Source organism: Megalobrama amblycephala, linkage group LG14 (genome assembly GCF_018812025.1).
Source record: "Megalobrama amblycephala isolate DHTTF-2021 linkage group LG14, ASM1881202v1, whole genome shotgun sequence".
NCBI lineage: Eukaryota > Metazoa > Chordata > Actinopteri > Cypriniformes > Xenocyprididae > Megalobrama > Megalobrama amblycephala.
The window spans coordinates 28,230,872-28,245,219 of record NC_063057.1 but is presented as its reverse complement, the minus strand read 5'-3'; the positions used below and the strand labels follow the sequence as shown (position 1 = coordinate 28,245,219).

Here is a 14,348-nt window from a genome sequence, read left to right as displayed (position 1 = left end):
TAGGTAAGGGTTATTTCACATGTAAAACATTTTCCACTCTAGACACACAAATGGCTTCTCTGCTGTGTGTTTTCATGTGAGCCGTAAGATTTCCTTTGTCTGAGCAACCCTTCCCACACAGTTTGCATACGTGTTTTATTATATGTGAATCTCTTCCTACACTGTTTGCAGGTGAAAGGGTTCTGAGTGTTGAGGCTTACTCTGTTCTCTCTGCATGTGGGAATTAAGGGTTTCTTTATGTTTCAAACTCTTTCCACAGCGTTCACATGAAAACGGTGAATTCTCATCTGGGAATTAAGCTTTCCTCTGTGAATAAAGCTCTCTCACAGATTTATCCAAATGCTAATATTTTGTGTAAACAAACAGACATCTTAAAACACAAGTATGGAGTGCAACAGAGCCCAGTATTAGATCTTCTGCTTTTCTCCTAATATATGCTGTCCCTGAGGGACATTACCATTAGAGTTCACTATGTTTTCTATATCTATTTTTAAAAAAGTGCTACATGTACTGTGCTGGACTAACTTGGGACTGGTCACAGCACTTGCATATTGTTGCCCTTTTGTCAGTTTAATTTCTTCTACTGCTCTCCTGATTTGTAAGTGGCTTTGGATAAAAGCGTCTGTTAAATGATTAATTGTAAATGTTTTGACAATAAAACTTGGATTTACATTTCCTCACAACACGATGAAACTGCACAACTGTCTAAGTTAGGGGAGAGTATAGTTGATTTTGTGGCTGTATCAACCAACTGATAATAGATAATCACTGTGGCATCAGGAGGGGTAGGGTATCACCAAAGTGTGTTTCACAAATCAAGTCCAGGCAGAGATCAAGCAACTGGTTTCTTTTTTTAATAAACTTAAACTTAAACTTCAGACTGTACACAGAAAATAAAAAATACTATTTCAGCTTCTCTCTGTATCCAGACACACATAGGGTGTGTTCCAAACGGGATATATCGCCCTCCAAAGGGCACTTTGGAGTGAAAACAATCATGGCCGCTATATTGAAGACATGAAGGTCAAAACTGGCCACTTAAAAGGGCTCTTGGGAATGAAGGATTTCGAAGGGTACAATTGATAGACACTTTGGGCCCCCATGATCCTTTGCACAGGGAAGTTGTTTGACATCACAGAATAGGTACAGGAGATACAGAGTTCGATTTTACCTATAAATATGTATAGTATTTTTCTATACTACTGTAATATTTATACGAGTTAGATTTGGTACATTATTGTGCTCAAAACAACATTGTACTTCAACAAAAATACTTTACAGCTCCCTTTATTAGTCCATTCAAACGTTTCAAATACATACACACAATATACATTAAATTTAACATAAAAGACCGGCAGTAGCTTATAATGTTACTACAGTAAATGAATGTGTTTTAATACAAAGGGTAAACCAGGGGAAAAAAGACGAAGGCCCCTCCTTGATTGTCTCGTTAAGATGACGCAGAAGTGCGTTCCAAAAAAAAAGAGTTTTTGACCCCTACACCCTTCATCCCTTCGAAGCTCTCACTCCGGAGGGTAAACCCTTTCAAGGGATTAGGGCATAGGCATGGAACGCAGGGAACGTCTCTCTGTTCTCAACTTTTCTCCTTCGCTTGCAACAGTGCTTCCACCGCCAAGGAACCTGGCAAGTGTAGTCCCCAGATGGGTTGGCCATCTTGGTTTGTAGTCCCCATGCTGCAACCATCTAGATGGAACATACCTTCCCTCTATGACACACCACCAATTAATTATTGTTGTTTATAAATCACGTTTGCATGCAGTGCATGGAAAAAAATCCCCCAGTCATGTCACTTTACAGTACTGAATAATGCATTTCTGTGGATTTATGTGTGGAATGCAATTCTAACTTCATGTATGAATCGCGGGTTGCTTCACAACTGAAACTCTTTCCACACTAATGACACACAAAACAGTTCTCACCTGAGTGTTTTGTCTTTGTGTGGAAATTAAGGGTTACTTTATGTAGGAAACTCTTTCCACAATGATCATATGCAATGGCTTCTCTCCAGTGTGAATGTTCATGTGGAAACTAAGGGTTACTTCATGTTTGAAACTCTTTCCACACTGATCACATCTGAAAGGCTTCTCTCCAGTGTGAATTTTCATGTGTGAATCACGGGTTGATTTAAGTCTGAAACTCGTTCCACACTGTTGACATGTGAACGGCTTCTCTCCAGTGTGAATTTTCATGTGTTGTTTAAGGTTTCCTTTTTTAGTGAAACTCAGTCCACACTGTTGACATGTGAAAGGCTTCTCTCCAGTGTGAATCTTCATGTGTGAATTACGGGTTGATTTAAGTCGGAAACTCTTTCCACACTGATCACATGTGAACGGCTTCTCTCCAGTGTGAATTTTCATGTGGGAATTAAGGTTTGCTTTCTGACTGAAACTCATTCCACACTGTTGGCATGTGTAAGGCTTCTCTTTAGTGTGAGTTCTCATGTGGATTTTAAGGTTAGGTTTTTGAGTAAAACTCTTTCCACAGCGAGAGCAGGTGAAAGCGAAGTCACTGTTAGATTTGGTTTTCTGATTTTTATTTTGTGATGAAGTTGTTTCAGTCTGTGTGGATTTTTCTACATCCATGAAATCATGTCTCCTATATTGATCCTTCTCGTCTGTTTCTTTCAGTTCTTGATCCTCTTTCAGTCCCATCAGGTCTAAAGCGAAAACAAGACAAATACATGTTAATGACAGTTTAATGCTTCAAAGCAACAGACATCAAATGTATAAATACATCAAAACCAACATTATGCAACAAAACTGGGTTGTTATTATAGACCAGTCCTGAATATGCCATTCAGCCCTAAAATATTAGGAAATAGAGTCCCCCTCACTATGCTATGGTACTTGTGTACAATTTCAATCAGGATTTTAGCACCATCATTTATTAAAGTTGCCATAGAATGGAAAACTGTATTTACCTTGGCATAGTTGAGTAATAAGAGTTCTGTACATGGAAATGACAGCCTCAAACACCATTGTTTCCTCCTTCATATATAAATCTTGTACATGCAAAAGACCACTGAAAAAGGGGAGAATCCCAACATAACACCGGCTGTGATGTTGCAGCGGGGATCATTAATATTTATACCCCCTAAAATTTGCATATGCCAGCCCATGTTCAAGGCCAGGCAGTATTAATGTGGAAGTTCATCAGAAGTTCTGCTGGTATTGTCAAGAAGCAAGCTAGGACAATAGCGAAAATGGTCGATACCAACTGTTAATGATCCATGATATATTTTGTGATGTTTGCATAATGTCTTTCTGAATGTGTTTCGTCGGCATGTTGCTAATGTACTATTAAATGCAGTTAAAGTTACAATTTTTTCTTACTGTATTCACGGAGATCAGAGCCATGTCATTATTTTAATTTTTAACCTGAAAACACTTGTAGTCTGTAAAATTCATAAATGCATCTTTATTCTTATTGAGCCTCTCTAACAGAGTGTAGCTTTAGCCCCGTTAGCCTTGCAGCACGCTATCAAACTCATTCATCGAATGTTAGCAAACATCCACAAAATACATGCCATACCTTCATGATCTATTCATCACAAACAGTTTGTAATAATCCATTTTGAGAGTTATATTTGTTGTGTGAACTTCTGTATTATTCATGCTGCATATTGGAGTCACAAGTTTGGGGACTCTAGTGTCCACTACTACACTTCCAGAACCCCTTGACCTAAGTCCTCTGGTCCAGGAGCTCCCAAATCTGGTGGTTACAGAGCTAGCAGTCATGGGCCCTGTTTCCACCTAGTATTAAGATGTGTTTAGGTCGATCGTAGACACATTCCCGTACACACCTGGTACTTTAATCCATCTCTTTTGTCCTCTTTCAACCACTTCTGTTCTGATTTCTTCGAGGGGAGGGTCTATGGGCAGGTGAATGTGTTTTTTTCCCCCAGATCTTTCGATCCAATGGACAAAATAAGCTCACGCAATGTACATATGAACGCCCTGAGACAACGAAAAAATGTACAGAGAGCATTAGCTTTCGTTTCTGCTGATAGCTGCAGTACCACGCTAACCACTGTGTCAAACTTGGGTCTTTAGCTGACAAAGTTTAAATCATGTTTGGCTAGCATGCGCTTCCCATAATGTTTAAACATTAGGTCAGTAGACGGTCTTTTGCAGCTGTTCAAACACAAGCACTTCCACTACGAAAACAATCCGGTTGAATAGGCATTTCAACTACCTATGGAAATGGTCGAAAATAGACTACACCTGTATTTAGCATAGTGCACTTGTAATCCGATTGACCAAAACGCATCTTAATACCAGGTGGAAACCATGATTCTACACACCCTAGAATGAACCACTCACTCATGCTCCCCCTGTCCAACATCCCTTATCCACTGGGCCTGCCTGGGCAGTGTTTAGCTTCTCGTTACCATTTTTGTATTTAAGCCCTCAGTTTCAAATGCCAGCAGAGGGCGTAGACGGCAAAGGGTTTAAACCTCTATTTTGAACAATTAGCATAGTGTCCGACGTTGTAAAGAGCTAAAACATTGTGCAGCGTTTACAGCATTAAAGTTGAGTCTGTGGATCATGTGTTCTGAGGGGATTCAGGGAGAAATTAAAAGCAGAAGGTCTGTTCTTTCTTTTGATATACTGCATGTTCAGATATTCATACAACAAAATATTTTGGGGGCATTAAAATTGTGAAAATTATCAAAATAGCTTGTTATTTTGAGAGGATTGAGCGTGCAGAACTCAGTATTTTAAGTTTTAAACTGCAAAATATCACTGAAAGGTGAACAAGTTTACTCCAACATGCAGATATCCACACTTGGGAAAGGGTCGTGCCTCTCTCATTTTTTTTTTCCCCCATTTATGCGGAGACTGTAAATTTGAATTTTTACACAGCTTACATAAAACTTTGTGTTGTGTCAGAAACTAAGCAAAAATGAAGGGGGTATTTTAAAAAAGTTCCCCCCTGGGAATTGCGTATGACGTTCTTCAAAAATATCAATTTCTGTAGAGCTGGACATGTTAATAAGGATCAAATGACTGAGTTCAGCTTTGAGAATGAAAACCAACCTGTTTGTTCCTCAGTTTCTTCTTTTTTCACTCTGAATGTTTCTTCAATCTTCATATCTTCACTCTCCTCTTTAATAAACTCCATCTTTGTTTGTTCCTTAGTATCTTCATGTTTCAAACTGAATACTTCTTCAATCTTCATATCTTCACTTTCCAGTTTAATAAACTCCATCTTTATAATGTATGTCAGTCACTTCACCAGGAGTTTTTGGACACTCTATCATGTATAAGATGAGAATATTTAACAGAAAGGAAAATGAATCCAAATTACATCTCTGAGTGTAGACTTCAATGATCTGATTATACCAAAAACACTCAAAACTAGCACTACAAACTAATAGAAGAACACAAACTATATAGACTAAAGGCCTGTACACACCAGGACGAATATCACGCGCGATTATCGCCAACGTTTAATGCCTTGTGACTAAACAAATGGCGCCAATGTGAGTGTGCACACCAACACGAAAAACACGAGGCGTAAAAGCGTCATTTTTTTAAAAACGCCTCGGGTTCGTTTTTTTGGTTTGACGCGCCGCGTTAAAAACTGGCAGACCAATGAGAGTGGTGCTTTTGTTCACGTGCCTGGAGATGCTGAAGTTACAGTAAAACACGACTTGGTGGCGCTCAAGCACAAAACGGTCTTGCTGAGCACACATTGATACCAAGACGACAAAGAGAAAGTAAGTAGACGAGGAAGACCCCTACAAACTATCCCTGCGTCTCAAACAGCTCCCTAGCTTCCTAGGTCGTGTATCAGTATACCATTTAAATTAATGTGGCCGACTCCCTGATCAGTGCCCTGCCAGTTCTTGGCCACACCAATAGATGTGTATTATTTCTGTATTTTTACTGTTTGTTTGATTGTTTTTTGTTTGTTTTTTTTAATTCAAGAAATATAGTTGAGAATGTCAATTTCATAAATATGTTTATTTGCACTAGCGTTTCTGACTACCATCTCTCATATGTCTTATATATGCCATTTAATATTTGCATTTTTATCTTTAATGTTATTAATGTCATAAATATGTTTATTTGCACTACCGTTAAGCACAAGCGCCACATACTGTCAGGGAGTGAATTTGCACGTTCACTCTGCGCATCGCCAGTGAAAATCGCTTGGGTATGAACACAAAAAACGTCTCGAAAAACATGTGCGATATTTGTCCTGGTGTGTACAGGCCTTTACACTGATTCTTGAGATAAGAGACAAAACGTGTCAACTCCATCAGACGCATTAAAAAAGCAAATTTTAATTTGAGCCATCCAATCCAATCCAATACAATCACTTATGCAATATTGGTGTTCAGTAAAGCAGCTAAGTGAAAAATTATCATTTTTTTCCCCTTGGGTTATGGTTATTATGAACAATTCAGTTCCTAAATTCCTTAATTCTCTACCCTACTTTAATATTAAACATATATAATCAATGTTCTTAGGTGAATAAGACATGATATCATGTAGTTCAGTTTATGTTTTAATATTTTAACACAGTGAATTGAAAAAAATTGTTGTTCACATGCTATCGGAAATGTAATAATTCCCACTTCTGAAGTCGTGATTACGAGCTCATTGCATTCAAGTTTTGAAATGGGAGGGCGTTCATGTGCAATTTTTACCTCAGAAATTCGTATTTACGATAATCCCGAGAGTGGGTGAAGGCAGCATCACTGACGGTGTTGACAAAGGTCCAGCTGCAGCCACATATACAGTATATGTGAATAAAATCATGAAACAACATTAGAAGAATTCCCATATTAAATCACATTATATAGACTTTTTGAGAGCACTTGTCAACCATCAGACATAAAGTTTTACCTGACTGACAAAACTGATTTTTCTTCCACCTTAACCACATGTTGTACAGTGGAGCAATTTAGTTTTCTTTCTCAGTTGTAGCGGCCTTAATAAACAGATCAAAAATGCCCAGATTTATCCCACAACTGTTTACAGAAACTGTTACACCAGGATGAAGGAGTTGACATGTTAAAGCTGTTACTGCAGAGACTTCAACATTGTATAAAATATAAAAAATAGAATTATAACAAATCCTGAGAGCGTTGATGCAAAATGAGAACACAACTTTGATAGGCATTTATGGGAAAAATAGAATTCAAGACTTATTTTATTGTTTGATATATTACAGGTCTTTCAATTTAAATGTATATATTTTTAATTTGTTGCATTAAACACTTTGTTTGGCAATTTTACCTCATGCTAAAGACAAAATAATTACATATGTTTTCCAAGTATAGATCATGTATTAAAAATAACACTAACACATTTTTTTTTTTTTTTAAATAAAAGCAATGAATTTGGTCTGGAAGTATCCAGATTTCCTTTAGATGTAACATTTTAAGCATTTTTATTTTTATGAATGTATTTATTTTTAACATAAAGAGAGCTTTTGTGTGTAGGACACGTTTTGTCCTTTATCTCAAGAATGGAAATGAGACGAGTCTTTAATGTTACTCGTGTTTTCATTCTGTTACTCACTACTCACATAACGTTAATAAATGTTAGATAAAGCAATGCAGTGCTACATTTAAAACACATCATTCATTCTGCGTCGTTTATGAAACGTGGAAGACAATTGAACTGTTTCTACAGGTTTAAAAGTTAAACACTTAAAACACAAACCTTTCTTCAGCCGAATCACAACAGATGCACGAGCGCGACGCAGCCTTATGACGTCACACCATTAGACTAAAATAAAAGTCCTGTTTACAATCACACAAATGCACTGAAAAATTAAAATATATGTCAGAATAAACACCCAATATGCTAGTAACATCATGTCTAATAAGCAACTCGTTAATAGTAAATATGTGTACCTTAATTTAAAGAGTTAACTTTTTTTTTTTTTTTTTAAATCTAATGATTTCAAGATTTGATATTTGTATAAGATTTGCATTTTATTAAGTCAGAGATATGATTTTCAATAAATGTTTTATGAAATTACAATTGTTACATTATTTCAACAATGCATAGCTAATAATAAACTGTACAACATGGAAAAAATATAAATGCAAGAGGTGTAAAATATAAATATAATATATTTGTCATGATCACCAGTGAGAGTGCCCTTTCAGCCAGCATCTGAAAACTCCAGCATCTAACTATCCAGCAGGATGGGGATCCACATCACTCCTCCTACCACTGTGAGGGAACGGATGGCTCGCCGGAGCAATCTAATCACCCTGCGGCAACAGGGTCATCAGGTCGGTGGATTGGCACAAATGTTTTGGACCTTGGCGGCAGGGCTAGGTTACAATGATGCGTGTCTGATTGACCTTTTCAACGGTTGTCTGGATGACCCGTTGCCGTCGAGGGAGATAGATGGATTGGGTGACATGGATTTTTGGGGGTTCGTCTACTACCTCGAAGATCGGGGTAAGGGGACCCAACCTAATCTACCAGGCAGTGTACATGCTCCAGCCCATGAATCCGTTCCAGAAGTCACAGGGGAGGTAGGCACTGAGCTTCTGCTTAACCCTGGTAAAAGGAGGAGGAGGAGGAGAAGGAGGAAGGTTCCCTTCTTCCCCCAAGGTCCAGAGCCCGCTCCAGAGCCCGCTTCAGTCAGTGAGTCCGCTCCAGCCAGTGAGTCCACTCCAGAGCCCGCTCCAGCCAGTGAGTCCACTTCAGAGCCCGCTCCAACCAGTGAGCCCGCTCTAACCAGTGAGTCCACTTCAGAGCCCGCTCCAACCAGTGAGCCCGCTCTAACCAGTGAGCCTGCTCCAGAGCCCGCTCCGGTCAGTAAGTCCGCTCCAGCCAGTGAGTCCACTCCAGAGCCCGCTCCAACCAGTGAGCCTGCTCCAGAGCCCGCTCCGGTCAGTAAGTCCGCTCCAGCCAGTGAGTCCACTTCAGAGCCCACTCCAACCAGTGAGCCCGCTCTAACCAGTGAGCCTGCTCCAGAGCCCGCTCCGGTCAGTAAGTCCGCTCCAGCCAGTGAGTCCACTCCAGAGCCCGCTCCAGCCAGTGAGTCCACTCCAGAGCCCGCTCCAGCCAGTGAGTCCACTTCAGAGCCCGCTCCAACCAGTGAGCTCGCTCTAACCAGTGAGCCTGCTCCAGAGCCCGCTCCGGTCAGTAAGTCCGCTCCAGCCAGTGAGTCCATTTTGGGTGAGCCACTGCCTCACCCTCATAAGCGGAGGAGAAGGAGGAAAAGGGCTTCCTCCGTCCTACAAGGCCTGGAGACCACTCTAGTGGTTGTTCGTGGGTTCTCCAAGCACCTTGCCCTGCCGGCGCCACCGAAGCGCCTTGCCCTGACGGCGTCACCGAAGCGCCTTTCCCCGCCGGCGCCAACTAAGCGCCTTTCCCCGCCGGCGCCAACTAAGCGCCTTTCCCCGCCGGCGCTAACTAAGCGCCATGCCCTGCTTCCTTAGCAGCCAGAGCCGGCCACGGAAACCGTCACCGAGCTGCCCGCTCTCCCTGATACGGCCATGGAGCACCCTTGGTCAGCCCTGCCGCCGCCGCTGCCACCCAGATCTTCTGCCCTGCCGCCGCCGTCCAAGCCTACTGCCCTGCCGCCGTCCAAACCTTCTGCCCTGCCGCCGTCCAAGCCTTCTGCCCTGCCGCCACCGCCCAGATCTTCTGTCCTGCCGCCGTCATCCAAGCCTTCTGCCCTGCCGCCGCCGCCCAGGCTTTCTGCCCTGCCGCCACTGCCCAGGCCATCTGAACCGTTGGAACCAGCCTGGTCAGTTCCTCCGGCACCACCCTGGCAATCAGCCAGGACTCCAGACCCGCTGGAACCAGCCTGGTCAGTTCCTCCAGCGCCACCCTGGCAATCAGCCAGGATTCCAGACCCTCTGGAACCAGCCTGGTCAGTTCCTCCAGCACCACCCTGGCTTTCAGTGGGGCGCCCTGGATCTGGCCCACCATCCTCCCCCTGATCCTCCTCCGGTCCACCTCCCTCCTGAGTTTTTTGTGTTTTGTCTGGTGGAGCGTCTGGTAGCCGCTCCTTTGAGGGGGGGTAATGTCATGATCACCAGTGAGAGTGCCCTTTCAGCCACTAGAGGGCACTCCATTCCGGACTCTCATTTCCACCCATGGCATTCACTACATTACCCATAACGCACTGCCGGACTCATTATCCCTTTATCACATCATTACAACCAGCTGTCATGTATTATGTAATCAGTGTCTGTCTATTTAAACCCTGTCTGTTTCTGTTCACATCCTGGAGTTTTCAGTTCACATTCCCCGGTCTGTGTTGTTTCCTGTTCCCGTGTTTTGTTCTTGTTTTTTGATGGACTGATTACCTGGCTTTTGACCCATGCTTGTTTGTGGACTACGATTTTGGATTACCCTAATAAAAACACCTGCACTTGGATCTGTCTCTCGTCTTCGTGTGTGAGCCACCGTGACAATATTACTATCCACCAGGCTATGATGGACATACCCCAAGCAGCCACTGAAAATTGCTCACCAGCATCCTAATTTACTGCTTATTAATAGTTAGTAAGGTAGTTGTTAAGTTTAGGTATTGGGTAGGATTAAGAATGTAGAATAAGGTCGTGCAGAATAAGGCATGCATTAATATGTGCTTAATAAGTACTAATAAATAGCCAATATTCTAGTAATATGCATGCTAATAAGCAACTAGTTAAAAGAACCTAAAATAAAGTGTTTCCAATAATCTGTTATTTAAACAGTGATTAAATTATATATAGAAAACGATCAAAGAACGCTCCCTTTACAATCGCTGGAGCTGTCAATCAAACAGCGCTAGTTTATCAATGAATGAGTTCTGAACTCATCATGCAACCTTTCATGCCACTATCTAAATATAATGCCATAGATCTAAATATAGTGCTATAATCAACACCTTTTACAATTAGTTAAAGGATTAGATCACTTTCTTCAGCTTCATACTTGATGGTTCGTTTCACTGCCATTATAAAGCTCAGATGTGTCAGGATATTTATTAATGTATTTTCAACTGTGATCATCACAAAGAACAAAGCAATATACACCTAGGATGGCTTGAGGGTGAGTAAAGCTTGGGCGAATTTTCATTTGAAAGTGAACTAATCCTTTAACCATAAGAGCTGTAATAGTGAAAATGTGCTAAAAGAGACAGTAATACTTGGCTATTTCAAATGAAAAGATGATAGCAGTGGGCGTTTACACTGAAGTCTCACAGACACGCCCCTTGAAACAGAGTGTTCAAATCAGAGGGCTAAAATCAGGGTTGCAAAATAAGCATTTTATTTCTAAATGATGACAAATTTTGATGTAAAAAGCATACTAACATTTTAAGTGCAGGAAACATTACTAAGCAATAAAACAATGCAGTTCATGACAGAAATCATTCATGTGTGATTTATCAAACAATCATATGTGGCCAATCCATCATACAAATGATTGTAGACAGAGAACTTGTTTGACAGAGACCATTTTCAAAAACTTGCACTTTGAAACCTGTTTTCAAAATCTTGCATTTTCAGGCCACCAAAAGCTGTTGTTGTAGTGTGGCTGTCACCAGACCAAGCTCAATTTAAAATTGAACATTGGTCTGGGGAGTTTTCTATGTATTTCCTACTGCACAAGAGGCGTGATCAACGAGCATTAGTCACGCAATTGGATAGTCCTTCAACCAATCAGATCAACGATCCCGGTGACGTACTTTGCAGAGCGATGCGAAAACTCCAGACAGGTTTACCGTGTGTCTCAATCAGCTCCCTAGTTCAGTAGTCAGGGCACTGATCAGGGTATCAGCCACATTCACTTGCATGATATACTGATTCACGACCTAGGGAACTAGGGAGCTGATTGAGACGCAGGGTTAGTTTGTATTGGTTTGTAGCATTGATCCGCGGTTTGCAGAAGCAGCAATGGCATCGAGCGATTTTTGCAGGTTGTGCAAAAAAACATGAAAGTGATCGGTATTTACACCCACTCGAGCAATTTGTTTGCTAACTAAATAAGTCATTCAGCATCATCGAGAGGTTAAAAGGCGACTCTGATACTGTTCTGGTTCAGTGTAAATGAACGTGGAATATAGCCGCCCTAATCTACGTCATTGTCATGACAACCAAAAAGAATTCCAGTCAGCTCAGGCGGTGCGAGATTCAAGAAGCAGGGAGACGAAACATATAGAGCAAATAATACAAATATTGTCTACAATCAAGGGGCATTGAAGTAAGACTCCTGTACTCACATCGTGAAGCAAACCACCAAAATAACAGCAGAGAATCGTTGTGTGTCATCAATTGGCTTTCGCCGTTTGTAATCTTCCTATGAAGAGACTGTCGGATCAACGCTCTGCTACATTTCTCTCAGATAAGGTAAATGCTTAACTCAATCGGCGTCACTGTGATTGTGCATTGTTATATTGGAGTGACGGGTAGATCAGATAGAGTTTGAAAGCTGCTTGCTGTCGCTTCTCTATCGTCATCGTGTTATACCCGCCAATAGCGAGCAAGGTGGATAAGCCAGTCTGTGACTGGTTCCCGCAAAAGTGTAACAGCGCAGCAGAAGTGAATGTACGGGTTTCCAGACTGAGTTGCAGAGCGAAATCAAATCGCCGGCAGATCAGGCTGGGTTTACCCAGACTACTGTTGTTGTGTAAATGAACGGACAAAACGCATAAAAAGTTTTCCGTTTTTAGTTGAAAATGATGTCTTAAACTTAAACTGACCCTAATTAAATATGTTTAACATAGTTACATTTATTTAAGGCAGGTACAGCATACATTCAGACTATTTTAAAAGACTGCAATAGACCATTTTCAAAGACTGGATTGAGCTGAATTTCTACAGCTACTAGCATCGCAAATCTAGTAGTTTTTCATATTTTCATTTTTTTGAAATAATGCACCCTATATTTAGAATGCTATACTTCGGCCCGGATTCAACAGACAGGGCTTAGACTAAGTCAGGATTAGGTCTTAGTTCAATTAGGGTATTTAAGTAGCTTTTATAAACGTACCCTAGAAAAAAAACATTACTGTGTGCGTCTTGAGACAAAACAATAACACTGGCATCAAGTGGTTCAAGTCTTACTTGTCAAATAGATCATTTGAGTATTTGGGTTCATGGTCTGATTATTGTTACAACAGAGACACGGAGACTGAAGTAGAAGCAATCCAGTTAAGTATTTATTCACAAGTAGTAGAGCACAGAGTGATAACAAGCAGATATAGCATGATGAGAGATGAATGGGATATAATACTGTCCTTTTCAACTTGCAGATGCAGGATGAGAGATGCAATGGAGGAAGACGATGGAGACACTCACACACACAGGTAGGTTTGCACACGGGGAGACCAGGAGACGAAGGAGATCGCTGGAGCAGGTAGGTAAGTCGTTTGGGAGTCCTTAAGGTAAGCAGACATATGTCGTAGTGCGAACGAGACCGGACAGTGAGTGTGTGTGAGTGTGGTGGCTTTATGGTGCTGGTGATTGCAGGGTTAATGACGTGCAGGTGGCGGTGATTAGAAGGCTGGTGATTGAGTGCGTGGGTACTGCAGTGAGGTGGAACCTGACGTGTCTGTGACAGTACCCCCCCTCCCACGGTCCGCTCCTGAGGGCCGCGGACCTCGACGCCGTGGTGGTCGTCCTCTAGGTCGTGGGGCAGGTCTGTCCGGGTGATTGGCGTGGAAGTTCTGTAATAGGATAGGATCAAGGATATCATTCTTGGGTACCCATGAGCGTTCCTCGGGGCCATAACCTTCCCAGTCAACGAGGTATTCGAGCTGACCACCACGGCGCCGGGAATCCAGGATCTCATGATCCACGTAAGCTGTGCCGTCCTCCAGGATGAGTGGAAGGGGGGCTCGGCGGCTGCCACGTCAGGTTCTGTGGAGGGAACAACAGAAGGGTGGTGAGGTTTTAGTAGAGAAACGTGGAAAGTGGGATGAATTCTACTATACTGTGCTGGGAGTTGGAGACGGTAAGTGACGGGGTTGATCTGCCGAAGGATGGTGAACGGGCCAATGAAGCGGGGACTCAGCTTCTTGCAGGGCAGACGCATCCTGATGTCCCTGGTGGACAGCCAGACCTTCTGCCCCGGTTGATAGACTGGAGCGTCGGAGCGCCGAAGGTCGGCTGTCCTCTTGCGTCTGCGCAGGGCTCTCTGCAGTTGGTGGTGAGCTGAGTCCCATACCCTCTCGCTCTCCCGTAACCAGTAGTCGACTGCAGGGACGTTGGAGGGTTCCCCATCCAAGGGGAACAGCGGGGGTTGGTAGCCGAGTACGCACTGGAAGGGTGTTAGTCCAGTTGTGGCTTGACGGAGGGAGTTCTGTGCGTACTCGGCCCAACCCAGGTACTGGTTCCAGGAGTTCTGGTG

The 14,348-nt window shown here is 42.3% G+C and overlaps 1 protein-coding gene across 5 annotated transcripts; it reads right to left on the bottom strand.

The window, feature by feature from the left end:
- Positions 1-1,271: 1,271 nt before the first annotated feature.
- On the bottom strand, positions 1,272-8,056 carry LOC125245200 (gastrula zinc finger protein XlCGF7.1-like). Of its 5 annotated transcripts, none has more exons than XM_048155714.1 (5): positions 7,701-8,056; positions 6,879-7,016; positions 6,680-6,754; positions 5,061-5,277; positions 1,272-2,677 (listed from the first exon to the last, which is right to left on the bottom strand). In XM_048155714.1, the coding sequence occupies exons 4-5, from the start codon at positions 5,230-5,232 to the stop codon at positions 1,974-1,976; spliced, it is 876 nt and encodes a 291-aa protein (XP_048011671.1). In that variant the 5' UTR covers positions 5,233-5,277; positions 6,680-6,754; positions 6,879-7,016; positions 7,701-8,056; the 3' UTR covers positions 1,272-1,973. The 5 variants fall into 5 exon arrangements, with proteins under 5 accessions (XP_048011671.1, XP_048011672.1, XP_048011670.1 ...); XM_048155715.1 differs by lacking the exon at positions 7,701-8,056 and having other exon boundaries at positions 1,272-1,726; positions 1,941-2,677; positions 6,879-7,656; XM_048155713.1 differs by lacking the exon at positions 6,879-7,016.
- Positions 8,057-14,348: the final 6,292 nt, after the last annotated feature.